The 16,629-nt window shown below is 38.4% G+C and overlaps 1 protein-coding gene across 3 annotated transcripts in view; it reads right to left on the bottom strand.

Moving 5' to 3' along the window:
• Window positions 1-2,643: 2,643 nt before the first annotated feature.
• Window positions 2,644-16,629, bottom strand: part of TBC1D4 (TBC1 domain family member 4) — a 95,928-nt gene continuing 81,942 nt past the window's right edge. For all 3 annotated transcript variants that reach the window (XM_058829943.1, XM_058829944.1, XM_058829945.1), the window contains 7 exons: window positions 15,815-15,973; window positions 14,359-14,517; window positions 13,667-13,911; window positions 10,719-10,878; window positions 8,294-8,463; window positions 6,432-6,608; window positions 2,644-4,898 (listed from right to left, as the gene is read on the bottom strand). In XM_058829943.1, coding sequence (XP_058685926.1) covers window positions 4,671-4,898; window positions 6,432-6,608; window positions 8,294-8,463; window positions 10,719-10,878; window positions 13,667-13,911; window positions 14,359-14,517; window positions 15,815-15,973 — 1,298 coding nt within the window. In that variant the 3' untranslated portion in view covers window positions 2,644-4,670. The remainder of the gene's footprint in view (window positions 4,899-6,431; window positions 6,609-8,293; window positions 8,464-10,718; window positions 10,879-13,666; window positions 13,912-14,358; window positions 14,518-15,814; window positions 15,974-16,629) is intronic.

Genomic DNA, 16,629 nt, shown 5'->3' with positions numbered 1-16,629 from the left:
GCACCTCACACTGTCCCCCAGGGTAGCTCCAGTCCCCATGTCTGCCGGTATCAAACTAGGAGGAGCTGTGGGCTTCCTCAAGGGTAAAGGGACATCTGGATTGACTACAGAGCTGGGCAATCACCAACTGTGTGAAATTTAACAAGAGCAGCTGCTGTATTCTCTACCTAGTATGGGGCAATTCTGGTCATATGTACAAACTGGGGGATGAGAGGCTGCAGAGAAGTCCTGCAGAAAGTGATCTAGGGGTTTGAGTTGATGGCAAGTTAAAGTTGAGCCAGCAGCAGCCATGACAGCAAAAGTACCAGCCATGCTCTGGCATGCATCAGGCACAGAATACTTTTCCCCACATTAAGTTCCAGCAAGAAATGATGTATGGCATTGTGTCATCCCTCAGCACAAGCTCTCATTAAAAATAAAACCTATGTAATAAAACCTTCTTACTTTCCTTTATCAGAGTGAAAACTTGAATAAGCAGCAATCTGAGCACAGAAACAGTCTGGAAAAGCTCCAGGAGAAGTTTTCTTAATGGTAAGACTACAAACAACAATTCCCAAATCTCTTGTTAAAAGTGGCTGCTGAGCAAGAGTTCTCAAGAGAGCAGGTGAGGACTGGAAGACTTTTCAACTCAAAGGAAACGATAACAGAACATTTTGGTAAAAGAGCACTGCCAGCTCCTTCCTTTGGTCCACAGTTAAAGTAAACATTAAAGTAAAACCAAACAGAACAAGTGCCAATCTGTCCAGATTCTACCACACTGCAAGCCAGTCAGCACAGAACCCATCAGCTGCTCAAGGCACACAGTAATCTTTGCTTCACTGCCCAGCTTTTTACTGTCACTGCAGTGTTCAACACACTTGCAGACAGAGTAAGCTAACATGTTAAACTTTAGGCATATAAACTCTCTCTTGCACATGGGAGCAAGGATACAGCTAAAGACTGGATACGTCTTTTTTGAAAAGAGCCTTAAATTTTGTTTTTTCTAGTCACTAAAAAGACTGAGGAAGGAAAAGCAAATGTTAAATGTATTCAAGAGCTGATGCTGACAATAAAAGATGAAGCACAGAAATACAGAATCAATTACAATTCTTCTGAAAGATGGTTCAGCCTGGCATAAATCTTGACATGTTACAGCTTGCACATGCCTGTCAACACCCATCTATGACTACAAAGACTGACTGGATAATCGCTATTAACACTGCCTGAGGTTATTCACCTCAGCACAGAAAAGGCTATTCACACTAATACCTATGTGGTTTCAGGTTTAGATTAAATGTCCAGATGCAGACCCTCTGGATCACAGTAGTAATATCAAATTCTTGGATAAACTGTTGAAGTTCTTTTGTATGTTTCAAATTGTTCATCTTTCTTGTAGCAATACTGAGCAAAGAAGTGTTGTGTTGAAGAGGGCACAATCAAACCATTTAAGATTAACTAGATTTGTGATTTCAAATAAGGCTGATTTTCTGTAAAATCTAATGTTTTTATTAGACAAAAGTGAAAAAAATGCAACTTTCAGGCACCTTAAATAAACATTCCTCCTTTACAGAGAAAAATACTCTACCTTGTAGGAGAAAAAACCCCAACAAACAACTTTCTAGCAATGTTTTTCATCCATAAAAGTAGCAAATACCAGTCTCCTACATTAGCCCTTCTTATCAGACTGACTTATTTCAGCTCTATTCTTGCCAAGTGGTACTCTCCACTTACCAGCTGAGTAAGAGGGACAGCTAGAAGGACATATGTCTTCCTAGGCTTCAAAAAAAGCCCTCTACCAGCAGAAAGCAGTCTAAGCCACCTGTTTCTGAAAACAGCAGATACTTTTCCCTCAAGAGTTAGTTCTCCTGAACCTGAGAGCAAAAACTGAGAGCTCTGTTGTGCTTAGCTCAGAGAGAACAATAGCTTTGTTCTGAAAACTTTTTTTCCCATCAGAAAAACGAGATATAGAAATAGAAAAGCAATTTTTTCTGATCCCAGGAAATGCCCCTTCTCCCAAGCAATTATCCTTGCAGCTCTGGCTCTGACCCACTGCACCTTAAGACCTCCCTCCTCACTGCAGCACAAGTGCAGCTGCACAGAACAACTGTAAAGCTGTCTATACATTACAGATGGACACAAACACACATGCAGTTCAGTCTTCTAGATAATCTTGCTAGTTATTCACCTGGAGATGGTCTGGAGGATACCTGCTTTGAGTGCAGACTGTAAGCTGCACAGCCTAGAGGCACCCAGTTACGAGGTACTCTTGGGTTCAGCATACAAACATTCTCAGAAGTGTCCTGATGCCATGAGGCACTCACCCCACTGTGGTTTTACTTCTGTAGTTTATTCCCATGAATTGTTGCACTCTCCTCCCCCTTCAAAGCTAGATACACAAAGTTCATCAAATTACTATTCTCAACATACATACATACTAACTGAACTGCTACAGAACAAAAATACCCTTAAAAAAATATCATTTTCAGTTAACAACAATGTAAGATTATTCTCCCTATCCTTGTACTGTGTCTTTTTACAAATCCTGCAGGTTTTCTTCCTCACAACTAGAAACTAAAGCCAGACCCTTTTCATATTTCATGTGAACAGTACTATGGAAAATGAGATTGGTACTTGAAGTGTAGAAAAATAAAACTAGCCAGAGGCTATGGGAAATGCAGCAAAGACATTTATTGGAATTTCTCCAGGCAATACATGAAAAAATTTTGAAGTGAAACCGAGGATAAAGCTCATTCAGTGCATCTTTAAAAAAAAAAGATGTATCTGAATAATCTTGGTTCTTTGTAATAGAGGCTGCTGCAGTTCCTGGGATTAGTTTTTTATGTACACATCAGCTAAAACTCACTCTGAACAAAATTGCAAAGAACTGCTTTTTCACTTGCCATTTCCCCATCTAGTACAATACAACATTCTTGAAATATCTAGACAGATTCCACATAACTTTATACACAGTGTTAAGACCTTTCATCCCAAAGGTAAAAAGAGAGGCTGTTAAGTAAATCAGTATCTTTAATCAAATAAAACATCACGGAAATAAAAAAACAACAACAAAAAACCCAGGAGAGCCGAACCCCTGAGCTCCACAGCAGGGAGCAGCAAATAAGCGTTGTTGTTCCTCACTTTTATGGTAACATAAAGCATAATATTTAGAAAGCAGTGCTATTCAGTCCTTGCTTTCTAAATTGGACAATCTTATGTGAAAAGACACTGCTGTATTTGGCACTTTGCTTAATTGGTTTTCTTACTAAAAAGGGTGTTTCCTGAAATACAGTATAAATGGAAAGAGATAACACGAGCCACTGTGACACGCAATTAAGGGTTCAGACATGCACTCCAAAATACTCATGTATTACACATTTGTCTAAGCCTTCTTAAAAATTCCACTCAAAAACACTTTCAAATCTATATGCAACTTTTTATACCTCTATAAACATAATTTATCCCTTGAAATGATCAGAGTTTATCCCACCTTCTGTCCAGAACACACAAATTCATGACTTTTTATTTTAAAAATAAGAGATACCACGAAGCAGTATTAAAACAGGAATAGCCTGGAAAGTGTTATTAAAACTGTGCCTGTACTTCAAGATCCCCTTTGAAATGTATAGCCACTGTATATGTGAAAACTGAAAGGTACAGAGTATCTAGGACTTGCTTGGTCCTCTCTTGTGCACTCACACTTAACTTCCTGCAACCTACCTCAATTTTCTTCTCAAGCAAAATTTAAAACGGCTTTCTGCATCCAAATACAATTAGACAAGGCTTCTTGCAGCATTTCTTTGGTTAAATGAGAACCCCTAACACACCTAACTCTTATAACAGGCAAGTGGAAAATTAACATCAGGATAAATCCCATCCCACTGTTGAGCTTCCTTCCTCTTCTCGTCACCATCAACCCCAGGACAGGTGGAAGCAAAGAGGCCAGGAAGGAAGTGGCAGTCACTGCTAGCTCCTGCTTTGTGAGTGCGTGCAGACACCTATTCCTCAGCTCTGCGTTACCGAGGCGGGGCTATGATGCGATGCTTTTTTGTTTCCAGTTCCAACATGCATGTGGAATTACACTGCTGACTGGTACAGCCCAGGCAGTGGATGGCACTACAGCTCTTTCTGTGCAAACCATGTCATGACACTTTTTCTGCTTATTGGTCTGTGCTCATACAGTCAGTAGAATTAAAAGAGAGGCACGCATGAGTTCACTCAGATTTTCCACAGAAGATGTGAAACATGCTGCTCTTTGGAGGGAAAATTACATTCTCCTTTTTTTTTTTTCTTCAAGTATTATTCAACATATTCAATATACATATATATATAAAGACACACTATCCTCATTTCACTACAAGACAAGCACATCCAGAGTGAATTTGCGGATCACCATTATCTTTGCCTACTCCAATTTCTCCTTTCTTTTAGGTCAACTCTAAATATACATCTACTCATCATAATTACATGTGAGAATCCTTTATTTCCCCCCTGTGATTTATTTACATAATCATAAAAAAATTAATAGCCTGAATTTGCATACTGACACTTGAAGGCTCATCTGTAGCTATGAGTGTCCCAGCACTATTTTTCGGTAATACCAATGCCTATTGCTAAGTAGCTATTGAAAGCAGCATACTCATTTTTTCGTTCCCTTTTTGTTTTTGAAGAAATGCTGCCTAGAAAACCCTGGTTTATGGCTTACTCCATATTTTATTATTTGGGTTGTAGTTTACTTCCTTCAGGAGCAGTTCACAGTCAGACAACACTTCTGCTGGCAAATACTTCACTATCTGCTCAAGAGTCTTTTGATACGTTATCTTCTCCTGTTCCAGGGACTGAATTACAGCCTTCATTTTGTTCTCTCGTGTCAAAACAGTCTCCAGGCTGGCTTCCAGACTCTGAATTTTAGCATGAGCAACCTGTAAACAATAACATTATAATAAAATGATATCATATCTGTTAAGGAAAGAATTACATAGCTACTTCTAAAAGACATTTGTGAAGGAAGACAATACAAGGAATGCATACTATGTATCATACACAAAATCTCCCCACAGTGACCAGAATTTCTCAAAGCTTCACAGAAGGGAGGAGACATACAAGTTGCAGCAAGCAAGGGACAGCTGAGACTAACAAGGAACTGGAGCCAGAGGGAGAAAAAGGAAACCAGCAGCTGGACTAGCACTGGAAGACATGACCTGTCTGACCTTGTTCCCCTGGAACAAGGGGAAACCTCTGTGATAAAGTTAGAAGGATGGAGAGATTGGAGGGAAAGAGAACTTCAACATTAAGTCTAGAAGCAGACTGCGTTCCCTATTCTCATTTAAAAACCTACAGCTTCCTCTGACTAGTAAAAGAAACCCTGGACCACAGCAGCAGCAGTTCCCTCTGTGGGAACTGGAAGAATTTTGACTGTTCCTAGGGAAGGGTGCAAGCAGAGGAATGAAGTTATGCAAACAAAAAGGTGACGAGGTTAAGCACTGAGAAAGATGCATTATTGTAAGGCACTCTGAAAGAACAGAAGAGAGTCTTTCAAATCAGACACTAAATTATTCTATGCCTTTGGTGCATTCTCAGAACAGAGGTAAAGGCCACAGCTGCAGTAAATAAATAAAGAGAAATAAAAAAGAAAAATAATAATAGTAAGAAGTGTGATTCCTATTTTCAGTATCAAAAGAACACAGCACCTTTAGCCCATAAACACAAAAATAATGAGGAGTTTATCTTTCATTTTTTCTTTCCATTTTCACATTCCAGAAGCCAAGAATGCTTTCTGAGCTCTTTGCAATGCTTGTTCAAATTAAATATAGCAAGAAATAGTCTGGTGATGAAAAAAAAACCAAGAACTTATCTTTCAAGAAAATGTAAGAAATACAACATATTGCAACTGAAACAAGTCTTGGCCAAGCCATGAGACAAAGGGTAAATAGTGAAGGAGGAAGAGCTTTTTTAAAGCACAATTTCACCAGGCAAAGTCTAGTGGGCTTCCAGATGTAATCAGGTCTGCTAAGAGAGACCACCTTCCACAGGTAGGACTATGAGTCTCAGCAGAAGGAAACAAAACAACACTGCCTTACAAAGGCCTGGGCAAAACAAGTCTGCTGCACTCTATGGATTATTTCTTAAAACTTTCCAACTGGGAAGCAGAGAGATGAAGGGACAGACAACTCACTTTTCAGTAAGATAAACAAATTTTGCCAACTGATTTTATGGCAGGTAAGGGTAGAGAGATTTGGGGAAAAAAGCAATCTAAATCAAGAAGGAAAAGTCCAAAGAATGACAAAGGAGCTAGAAGTATGCCCAGCAGAAGTGAATCACTGTAATTAAGAGAACTGCTCAACTGCACAAGGTCTTGCAGTAAGAAGACTTCTCACGTACTCTTAATACTTTTTCCTCTATTGGCTGAATCATAAAAATAATTTCACCATGAATTTGTAGCCCAAGTTGTTTACCTGTAGCTTCTCCAACAAATCCATGTTTTGCCTTTTCAGATGATTGTTTGCCCTCTCCATCTTCTCCAGAGGTTCACCTTCATCACAGGGACTCACATTTTCCTGTAGTTCATCCTGAAGAACATGGTACTCTACTTCATAGGCATGAAGTTGTTTTGAAATATCCATTTCAAACACCTGCCATGAGAGAAAAGACCATTTTTAACTACAATAGGGAGGATTTATTCCACGTGAATATTTTGACTAAGAGTCAACTCTTCTTGATTAATGCTTTTCCTGTTCCCTTCGAGAAAGTATTTTAAGGGGATGTCTACCGTAAGAGCATTATAACAGAGCTGTAGCCATAATAAATCATAGACTTCAGAATAAATTTGATCATGCCTTTCAGAATTACCAAATACTATTGCTTGCTACAAGATGTATCAGCAGAAAAGACTTATCCAATACAAGAATTTTATAATATGATGAAGTTTTTTTGACTCTTGCTCAGGAATATTAAGAAGTTCAACACAAAATTTTTAAATCTTTAAATTCATCAGATCTCTTCCTTCAAAACTGGGTCCATCCATTTGACTCCAAGAGCTCATTTATAGACTTCTCTAAAAACACTCTTCATGGCTACAGTTTCCATGTGCTCTATCCCTGCATGACGACATGCTACTTTCTTATTGGCATACTTTAAAAATAATGCTTCACAAAGCACTGTGAAGACTACAGAACTGAGCCTCTAACAGTGATGGGGCATACGACCTTTATCTGTTTACACATCTAGTCACAGCCTCACAGCTTCAGAAAATTACCAAATATTTTAGATTAGGATTGGAAGGATGTCTACAGTGACATCAATTTTCTGTTCCTTATCCTAGAGATCACAAACATTCCACGAACACAAGACACAAACATTCCCTGAAAAAACAAGTTCTGTATTACTTTCACTGTTCTATTCTATTCAAATGAGATAAAACTTTAAATTATGTAGTGTTCAAGGTAAGTACCATTTTCCTCTACAAAGCTACCTGATCAATCACCTGTGCATTGCAGATCTGGAAAATATCTACATTTTTCTTTCATTACCCATGAATGGGTATGGGGATGGGCCTGGGAACTACAAGACTGAGACAGCCAAACAACTTCCCCTGCACCAGGATACAGGCATTCTACACATGAATGCAGATCTGGAAAGCTGCTCAGGATGAGACCACACCACAGGCCAGCAGAGCTGAACTGAGCTGCCCTGCATGTAACCACATTCAGCTCTGCAGGCAACATAACCCGTTCTTTATCAGACCTGGCTTTGCACAAAGCCATTTCTACCCTGTGCCCATGCAGAGCACAAAACCGATTTAATGCCTAAGAGTATCAAAAGTGTTAAACTACCATCTCTATCATTCCCAGAATCAATGAGTTGTGAAAGGCACAAAAGTGCCTGACACAGGTTCAGCATGGCAATGACAGTCAATGAAATGAGGAAATGAAGATTTACATTGTCAAAAAATGAATTCTTATCTAACAGCACCTGAAAGAGTCAAACCTTAACAAGCCACAGCAATACACAAGTGTTTACTCCACTCCTGCACATGGACATGGTTTTCCAGAGCTCCTCTGTTATCTCTGAACTACCACCTGAAGGAAGGGGAGAGCTGCTGGCAGTTTCACAACCAACGTGCTAGACTGAGGCTCATTCTCAATTTGCAGCTTCAATGCAGAGGAAGTTCAGTTAGAGATATGATGATTCCAGCCACTGACAATATGTATTTCTGACATATCTTCTTCTGAGAAGACTTTTGCATATAGTGTAGGCATGATTCTTTTAAAGTAAACTAAATGGGAGGGGGAAAAAGCAAAGAGAAAAACATCCTTACCTGAGTAATAATTTTTTCCATTTGAAGTTTAGTCATATCTGGAATAGTGGTTTTAAGAAAATCAACAATGTTCTCAAAGCTCTCACATCCCATTATAGATGTCTCTTGACTGCTAAGTAGGCTCAGTGCTACTTTAAATATGACTTCTGTTCCTTGAAGGAAAATAATGTCTAAAAAAGAAAATAATTCAAGTATCTTGAAAACGGGAGCTAGAGTCATTGGATTAATACATATATTTATTGGGATATTCTTTGTAATCAATCACAGTGCATATGTATTCAGTTCAGAAGTGCAATCTGTCTTATTTCAACATGAGGATAAAGCATGAATTTTCTTTCATCTTACAGACAAGCAAGAGCATTAAAGAAAATACTGCATGCTTATTATGTCTGTAGCAGTTATCTGCAATAAGCATTTCATTGCTGTCTGCCAGAGACTGTTAACCAACTGCTAACTGGTTCTAAACGCTCCTGTGACTGAAAACCAGTTGGGGAGAAGATCACAGCGCAACTGTTTTCTACAGTCAGAAGCTAGTCCTTAAAAAAAAAAAAAAAAGTCACATAGATTTCATAACCCGTTATATTATTTTCAAAATTCATAGCAGTGATCATACTGGCAATAATCTAAGCCCCAAACCCTTACTTTGAGGTAAAATTACATGGATAAGAGAGGAAAGTCTGGGATCTGCAGGTCAGTAGACACAGACTGTACAGAAATGGGAATCTTGAGGACAGTAAATAAAAATTCTGCCTCAGAATCAGTGGTGGACTTAAAGTTTCTGAGATGAAGGCAGCACACAGGCATTTCAAATAAACCTGCTGAGCTGTCAACTCTGTCACAGGGTGTTTGTTTGTGACTACACAACTGAAAAAATTGAATTCCTGATCCTGATACTCAAGAGGTCATCCCTGGCCTAATCCAGTATCACACAACAGCACAAGGACACTGATGAGACAGCCATCTCCCTCAAATGCATGTCCTGAAATTCTCTCTTCTCAAGTCTATGATGGGCATTCTAACAGCATAAATATACAATTTATGAAGGGTAGACAATAGCCATTTGTTCCTGGCATATGACAATGTCCTGTAAGACACTGAAAATTCAGGAATTCAAAGCATTAAGAAATAAAACAAGACTGTAACTTTTCAGTTTTAAAATGGGAACCGGCCTTGCTCAGCTTATTTACAGAGAAATGAACACCAAACCTCCTTCCCATCTTCCCCATCTGTAAAAATTCATTTTGGAAAGAAAAAAAAAAACAAATAAAAAAGAAACACAAAATGCTTGAGTGTCCCAGAATTCAGAAATCCCACTGGGAAACAGATATTCACATGACTGGTACACCACTGAGAAAGAGATACACCAATCATTTGTTCACACAGACAGCAGCCAAAAAATATTTGCTGTAAGTGGAAAAACCCTCTGCAACTGAGAAAACACTGGGTAAAAAAAATATATATATATAGATATATATATATTAAAAAAAATTAAAACCTTAAAATCAAACCCAGCCAACAAAAACTTCTTCCCACCAAGCCAACACACCACAAAAATTCAAACCTAATACACTCCAGTATTATAACATGAGACAAAATCAGGTTGAATTTCTTAAGAAAAGACAAAATGGAAAGTGCCATATGAAAACAGAACCATCAAAGGGAAAACAGTATCTGATTTATGAGAAAGTACCTTACATACGCATTTAGATTTTTGGTGCATAGACAAGTATGGTGAGTTTTGCATTAATAAATAAATTTAAATTTTAAAAAAGGTGCATTACTAGAGATTTGACTAAGCTAGTAGTTCTTATGGATAAAAAAATAACCCAAAAATAATTACCTGACATCCTGATACTGTAAACACTACCAGGCATAACCAATATTTAGGCTTCCCTACTAGATGTTAATGGAAAAGGAGTTTTTGAAGAAAAAAAAAAAAACATATAAATTAAATCAGTCATATTAAGACTTGGAAATTGTTTAATATATACATTAATACCTAAACCAGCCTTTAAGTTCAAATTTGCTTGAATTTTTTTAGAAAGCACTTTAGAATCAGAATTCAGAAAGGCATTTTCTTTTTTCAGTTTGAAAGTTCAACAGGATGAACTTTTCTATTGATATAAACTGAATACATTTGCGTAAAATATATTTGCAACAATAAACTTTCTGCTGTTTACACTTCAGAAGTCTCTAAGGTAGTAAGAGAAGATAAAATAATTTGCTCAAGTCTGATGTTTCAAGAAATACCTTTTGGATTTTCCTCTTAAGAAAGAGCTGACATCCCACCATAAACCGTGTTGCTACTGGCCACCCACAACAGTCACCCCAAATGTCCCCAGCATATAGAAAACTACTCCTGGAGTATTCCAAAACACAATGGATATTGTTCTGTTTATTATTTCAATAGAATAAACTTTCTTACCAAACACTCTGGCTACAAATCCTAATGAAAACTGAGATGCGAACAGTGTAAGAAACCACGGTGCAGCATAGAGACTGGGACTGATTTCATTCTCTTCGAGATGATTATACAGGTCTCTGTGATAATCATGTAGAAGCCTTGAGAGCTGATACATCTGGATCTACAGTGCATGAGGGAATTGGGGGGGGTGGGGGAGAAAGTAAAGAAAGAAAAGTTCAGCTTTACTCAGTTTTCCAAGTCATTCATATTTCATTCAAGGGAAATTAACTGCAGTACAGATGGCACAGTAAAATGAAGCTTAATTGCCTCCTGGGGCCTCAAGTGGTATCTACTCACATATAAACAACCTGCCACTAATGAATTAAAACCAACAGGGCAGTCAATAACAATGAACAGTTTGAACCTGATTACTAATGAAGTATCATTTCAGATTCACAGGCTTAAGGTAAGAAGGGGAATATATTGCTCCAACTTTGTCAGCATACCAGTACTTTCAGTCTTGCAGCAATGAAAGTAGTTGTACCTCTTCCAAGATGTCAAAACTCTCCATGAGTTATTTGTGACTAAATTTACACATTTTGGCTTTCATTCTTTGAATTCTGGCCTCATTTTTGCTGCATTTAAAACTCCAGTGCTACAGTCATCACTTTAGACAGTTTCTGTACCCACGGAATACATTTTACACAGAGGTGTACCACATACATATTTCCCAGCACATCTCCCAACGGTCCTGTGGAATTTAAGATACTGATGCAAAAAAGTGTTGCTGTACAACCTATAAAAGGTTGCAAGGGAAAATGGTTTAAAGGTGCTATTCATAGCTAAAAATATCACTCTGCAGTAAATTATTTCCTTGTAATGCTTCTCTCAGAAAGCAGAATATGAGAAGATGATTTATATTGATTAGTTGTCAGGTCAAATTTTACTGTCAACAGTGCCTTATGCTTAAGGTGAATCTGTTCCTCAATAAGAAAATGGCTCTTTAGATCCAGCTATTTTCCTACTTCTAGAATCCATGCTTGTTCCCTACCAAAAGTTGAATGCACTTGAAGCTACCTGTGATCACACTGTGCACAAGCAGAGGGATCACTTTCATTTAGGCAAATTAACTAAATTTGTGCATGCATTTGAGCTCTTGCTTTAACTGTGTAAGATACCAATTAAGCCCAGTTTGAACAGTGTCAATACAAAACACACCTGTGAAGTCAGAATTGCATCGCAGAGCAGTAAACCAATTGGGATAGCTCATTATGAACTAAGGATCTAGATTACTACGTTTTCCAGACAACAACTAAAAAATGTAAGTCAAATAAGTTTTCATTATCCTGAAGAATCATCCAATATTTTTCTTCTATACCACTGAGGCCAATTCTGCCTATAAGCTTCCTTGTGTTTCACTACTGTAAATGCAAAAGAATTTGCAGTACTCTACTCCTATTAGAAAACAACCCAAATATAGTAAGATCCTCTAAGTCTTCTTGCTTAGTTTGTCTTGAGCAGACAAAAGTTTACTTTAACAGAAGAACAGCCTAGAAGCAAACTGTGGGAAAATATAGGCCATTTAATTGAAAAGGCAAACAGTAATACAAATGGTAAATTTTCTCAAATTGAAAAGTGTTCTTACTAAGAGGTTCTGACAATGAAAGAGTCACACTCATTTGAACTAAAATGTCAAATCCTGGACATGTGAATGCTCTCGAGTCATCAGATGTTGGAAGTCTGTAACTGCAATATAACATACACACACAGAGAGCTTCTACTAGGGGAAAAAAAACCCCACAAATATGCATTTATTACACTTTTACCCTGAGTGGTTTAAAACATATTTATGGGGGGAAATGGAACAGGAGACGGTAAAACAATGCTTTTTATGGCTGTTCACTCAATTCATCAACAACAAACTCGTTATAGCATCCACAGTCCTCTATAGTTTTTAGAATAAGCACATACAGTTTCTTTAACTAAAACCTATCCCATTGCTCTGGACATTTGCCAAATAAGCACCTAAAGTGACTGGTCATGAAAAGTGGGCTGAAACTCTCCCTTTAGTTTTACTCAATTGTAAGTGTTTGCTATGCAGGGAGCATGGGGGGAAAAAGGGAGACTTTTGTATCTGCTGCTTTATTTGTTCTTCCTCCACTGTGGATTATAATAGCTTTAACTCATCAATGGCATATTCCTTTTAATACAAAGGGTTTATAGCATATTATAATTACTCAATTCAGTGGACAGTTGCATGTCAAGGTGAAAGATTTCTCAAATTTTAAACCCTGAAATTTATACAGATCTGAAAAATTTTCTCTATCTCCCTCCAAAACAGTCTTGAGTATCTATAGATAGCTGTTAAATAATATTGCAGAGCATGCATCATTGCATAAGATAATTAAACGATTAAAAATTAATCTGTTTTCTCTCTCTGTTAAGGGTGATGGAGTAGAAGACAATGAGAGAAAAAGAGGTGAAATCAAGAAGATAAGTCAAGGCAGAGCCGCCCCAAGTACAAATGCCTGCAGAATACATTGATTGGCCACTGTGTGTCACTATTGACTTGGCCTTACAAGAGAGAACTCTACATCCAAGTGCTCATGGATTGAAGAAAAACAAAATCTAATTTATTTTTAAACTCCATCCATACATGACAAAGCATATCAGTGTTTTTCTGGCATAAGGAAGAGAGAGCAGTGAGGAAGAGAAAAAGAAGGACAAAATAGCAGAAAGCAGAATTTCTGAAGAGATGACAGGGCTGTGTGACAAGAAAACTCTACACGTTTTAAATTTCTCTGTTTGTAAATTGAGAGGCAGAGAGGAGCATGACAGTAAAATGTACATGTATCTCAAACCCTCCAAAACAGTGTAAGAAGCGTCATAAGGCCCTGGAGAACTTAAACCACCCCTAAGAGCTCAAAAATGATTTAAAACTCTGGTTTGCTTCAGAAGGACTGACTTACCTGTAGCGACATCATGTCTGGCCTGTACTGTTTACGGAAGCCAAGGTCATACATGAGGAATTTTAGCATTTCAAAGGCCTGTTCTTCACTCATATGTAGAAGCAGCACTCCAGCTACAAAACTTATACCTTGACAATAACCCACTTCTTTGTCCAGCAAAGAGTACGCTTTCAAGAGATTAAACAGTGATAGCTGTCCTGCTCCCAGGTGTGTGGAAAAGTAAGGATGTGTAGGGAATGTCCGTCCTGATGAAAAAAGAGAAGAGTAGTTGATATTCAATTCTTCTGAAGAAAAACCCCAATCCATCTGACAGGCCCTGTCCATCTGACATCCCTCAGGCCATTTCTCTTTGCTTTCAGATGCAGTTTGCCTTTAATCAAATCAATCTGTATGTTACCACAGATTTTGGACTGTACCTTTTGAACTCATTTAATATTCTCATCTGCACAGAACCTGCAGATGCAACTGCCTGACTTCTCTTTTCAGGAAGATGCAGAGGGGCATAAATATGAATGGCATAGTCTAGGAAATCATTTTCTTGCAGGACTCTGAGTGGCATACACAGAATGTATCCTGATGACATAGAAAATGGAGCTCATAGAGCAGCATCTATCTTCAGCAACAGCTTCTATTATGACTGGTGTGCTTTTCACTCAAGGACCCACAAAACCAGCCAGAAAGAACAGATTTACCTAGATCTACGAGGATGGCGTGCTGCTGAGCAGTCAGTTGTTTCAGAAGTTCTTTGTAAGAGATGTCAGGAGGCTGCTGCTTGTTTGGCAGCCTGTGCCTGACCCGGTGTTGCACAGCCAGAAACTGCCAAATTTCTCCCCGACGACTTTTTGGTACACCTGCAGGTCAGTCAAAAAACAAGAGGCCTAAGCAGGGGGATACTTTCAGTGCTACAGCAAAATAATTTGCTTTGTCATAATTTTGGCTGAACCACTCTGGAGGATCCCTTACAAAGTGAACTCCATTCTGCAGTGCATTCACTCAGTAGCCATGGCTCAGTCCCATAAACTAAATGTGAGCTACAAACTTAAGGGCAATTACACCGAGCAGTACTCTGGGCAACTGAGGTTCAGATATCCCTTGCTTTGCCACTTCTGAGCTGTCAGCCTCCAGCAGGAAAAGAAGCACAACTACTCTCAGAATGTAGAACGACCTGGTTAGAAAAGCTGAACTAAATTCACAAGTGCAAAAAACAGGCAAGTCCAGCTCCTCTTTCCCTTTGCAAAGGGCTGCTCATGTCAGTCCACTAATGTGGACAGCTACATCCCCCTTCAATATCTGACTCTGTAAACCAACCTTTGAAAGTCAAAATGTCAACTCTGCTAATACCTTCTAGGTAAACAATTGTTAAACAAGAAATTAAAAAACCATATCCTTGTTCCCAACTCTGAACTGCAATCCAACAGCAGGGTATCAAGGTAAATAATGTGTTGGTAGACTTCTGCAGGTCACTAACAGGAGCTGCTTTATATCTATGACTATTTTCTTTGATAGCAATTTAAACTTCCCTTCTGCACCACAGCCAGATTACACTGAATTATTTTTCAGAATCTGTAACACACACATAAGATTCTATGGCAGAAGGCAGAGCAGTGCAATCAGGCCCTCTGCATACCCCCTTGGCCTATGGCTAGTCCACATGAATATCTACTTCAAGACAAAATCCCCAGCCTTTCACTCCAGGAAATTAAATACAAAGTGACTGTATTCCAGACTCTCCAAAACTTGGCTCTGATTCCTCTAGGTTTGGGGCACAGTCCACAATAGACATAATGGTCCTGCCTTCTCAGTAAGCAAGTAAAATCAGAACACCTGAGACTCAGATTGGATCCACAGATCAGAAATCCAAAATGTCACAATTTTGGCTGCAGAGGCTCCAAGCTCAATCTTGAATGAAATGATACATGGAAAAAGATGTTACTTTCAGGAGTGTACATGTTTCTGCATTGCTGACATTGCGAGCTGCAGACACAGCAGAACCTATTTCCTGTTCTGTAGGAGAAGGCAGCACCTCTGTGAAAAGAAGGCAATTTTTTGCTACTGGGAAAAGTGTATTGCTGATTTCTGTTGGTATCAGAAGGGAACAAAAAATATGATCTTGACACTTTAGAGCTGAAAGCCCTCCTACATAAATACCTTCTTTTAAAGTGGAATGAATATCTTCCATGTCACATCGGATTTTGGCTCTGCAGTTTAGTAACTTCTTATCCCAAATATTTATGGCATCTTTCTGACATGTGCCAATTTCATCATAGTCCAGTTTTACTTTTCTTGATTGGAGCTCATCTCTGCTTGCTAGAACACAGAACAAAAAGGAAGAGCACATGGGAAAACCAGACTATTACAAGATAACAACTAATACACAAACCCCATTGAAGTTAGATACATCTATCCAATAATCTGACTGGGGATAAACACATCTAGAATTCATTAGTTTATAGCTTAGATAGGGCCAGTTATCATAAGATGGTGCATATAACAATTTAACTTCTCTTACTGAGTCATGAATATTAGCAATTCATTAAGCACATAAAAATACTTTTTAAAGCTTGGGGCAAAAAAAACCCACTCAACAAAACCTCACAGCACCTGCTCTGCAAAAACACCTTTGATCATTTTACTCTTGTTTATATTGAACATTACAATTGTTTGAGCATGGAAAGTCCCAAACATATGAATGTTTATATTAGAGATTTAGGCAAGCAAGCCAGGCAAGTCTTCTTAACTGAAGTCAGTCACACTGGTTCCAGTTCTTACATGTCTGTTAAGAGAGTGAGAAGAGCTCTGGGCACTGCTAACTGGCATCATCAGGCTGACTAATGCAAACAGAACAAACCAGCATGAACCATATCTAGAAAGATACATTCTTGCTGAAGCACAGAACTCTTGCTGTTATAAATTTAAAAGCTTTACTGCATACAACTACCTGGTACAAAATATTTATTACACTA

This window comes from Poecile atricapillus, chromosome 1, assembly GCF_030490865.1.
Source record: "Poecile atricapillus isolate bPoeAtr1 chromosome 1, bPoeAtr1.hap1, whole genome shotgun sequence".
NCBI lineage: Eukaryota > Metazoa > Chordata > Aves > Passeriformes > Paridae > Poecile > Poecile atricapillus.
This window is presented reverse-complemented; position numbering and strand designations above follow the sequence as displayed.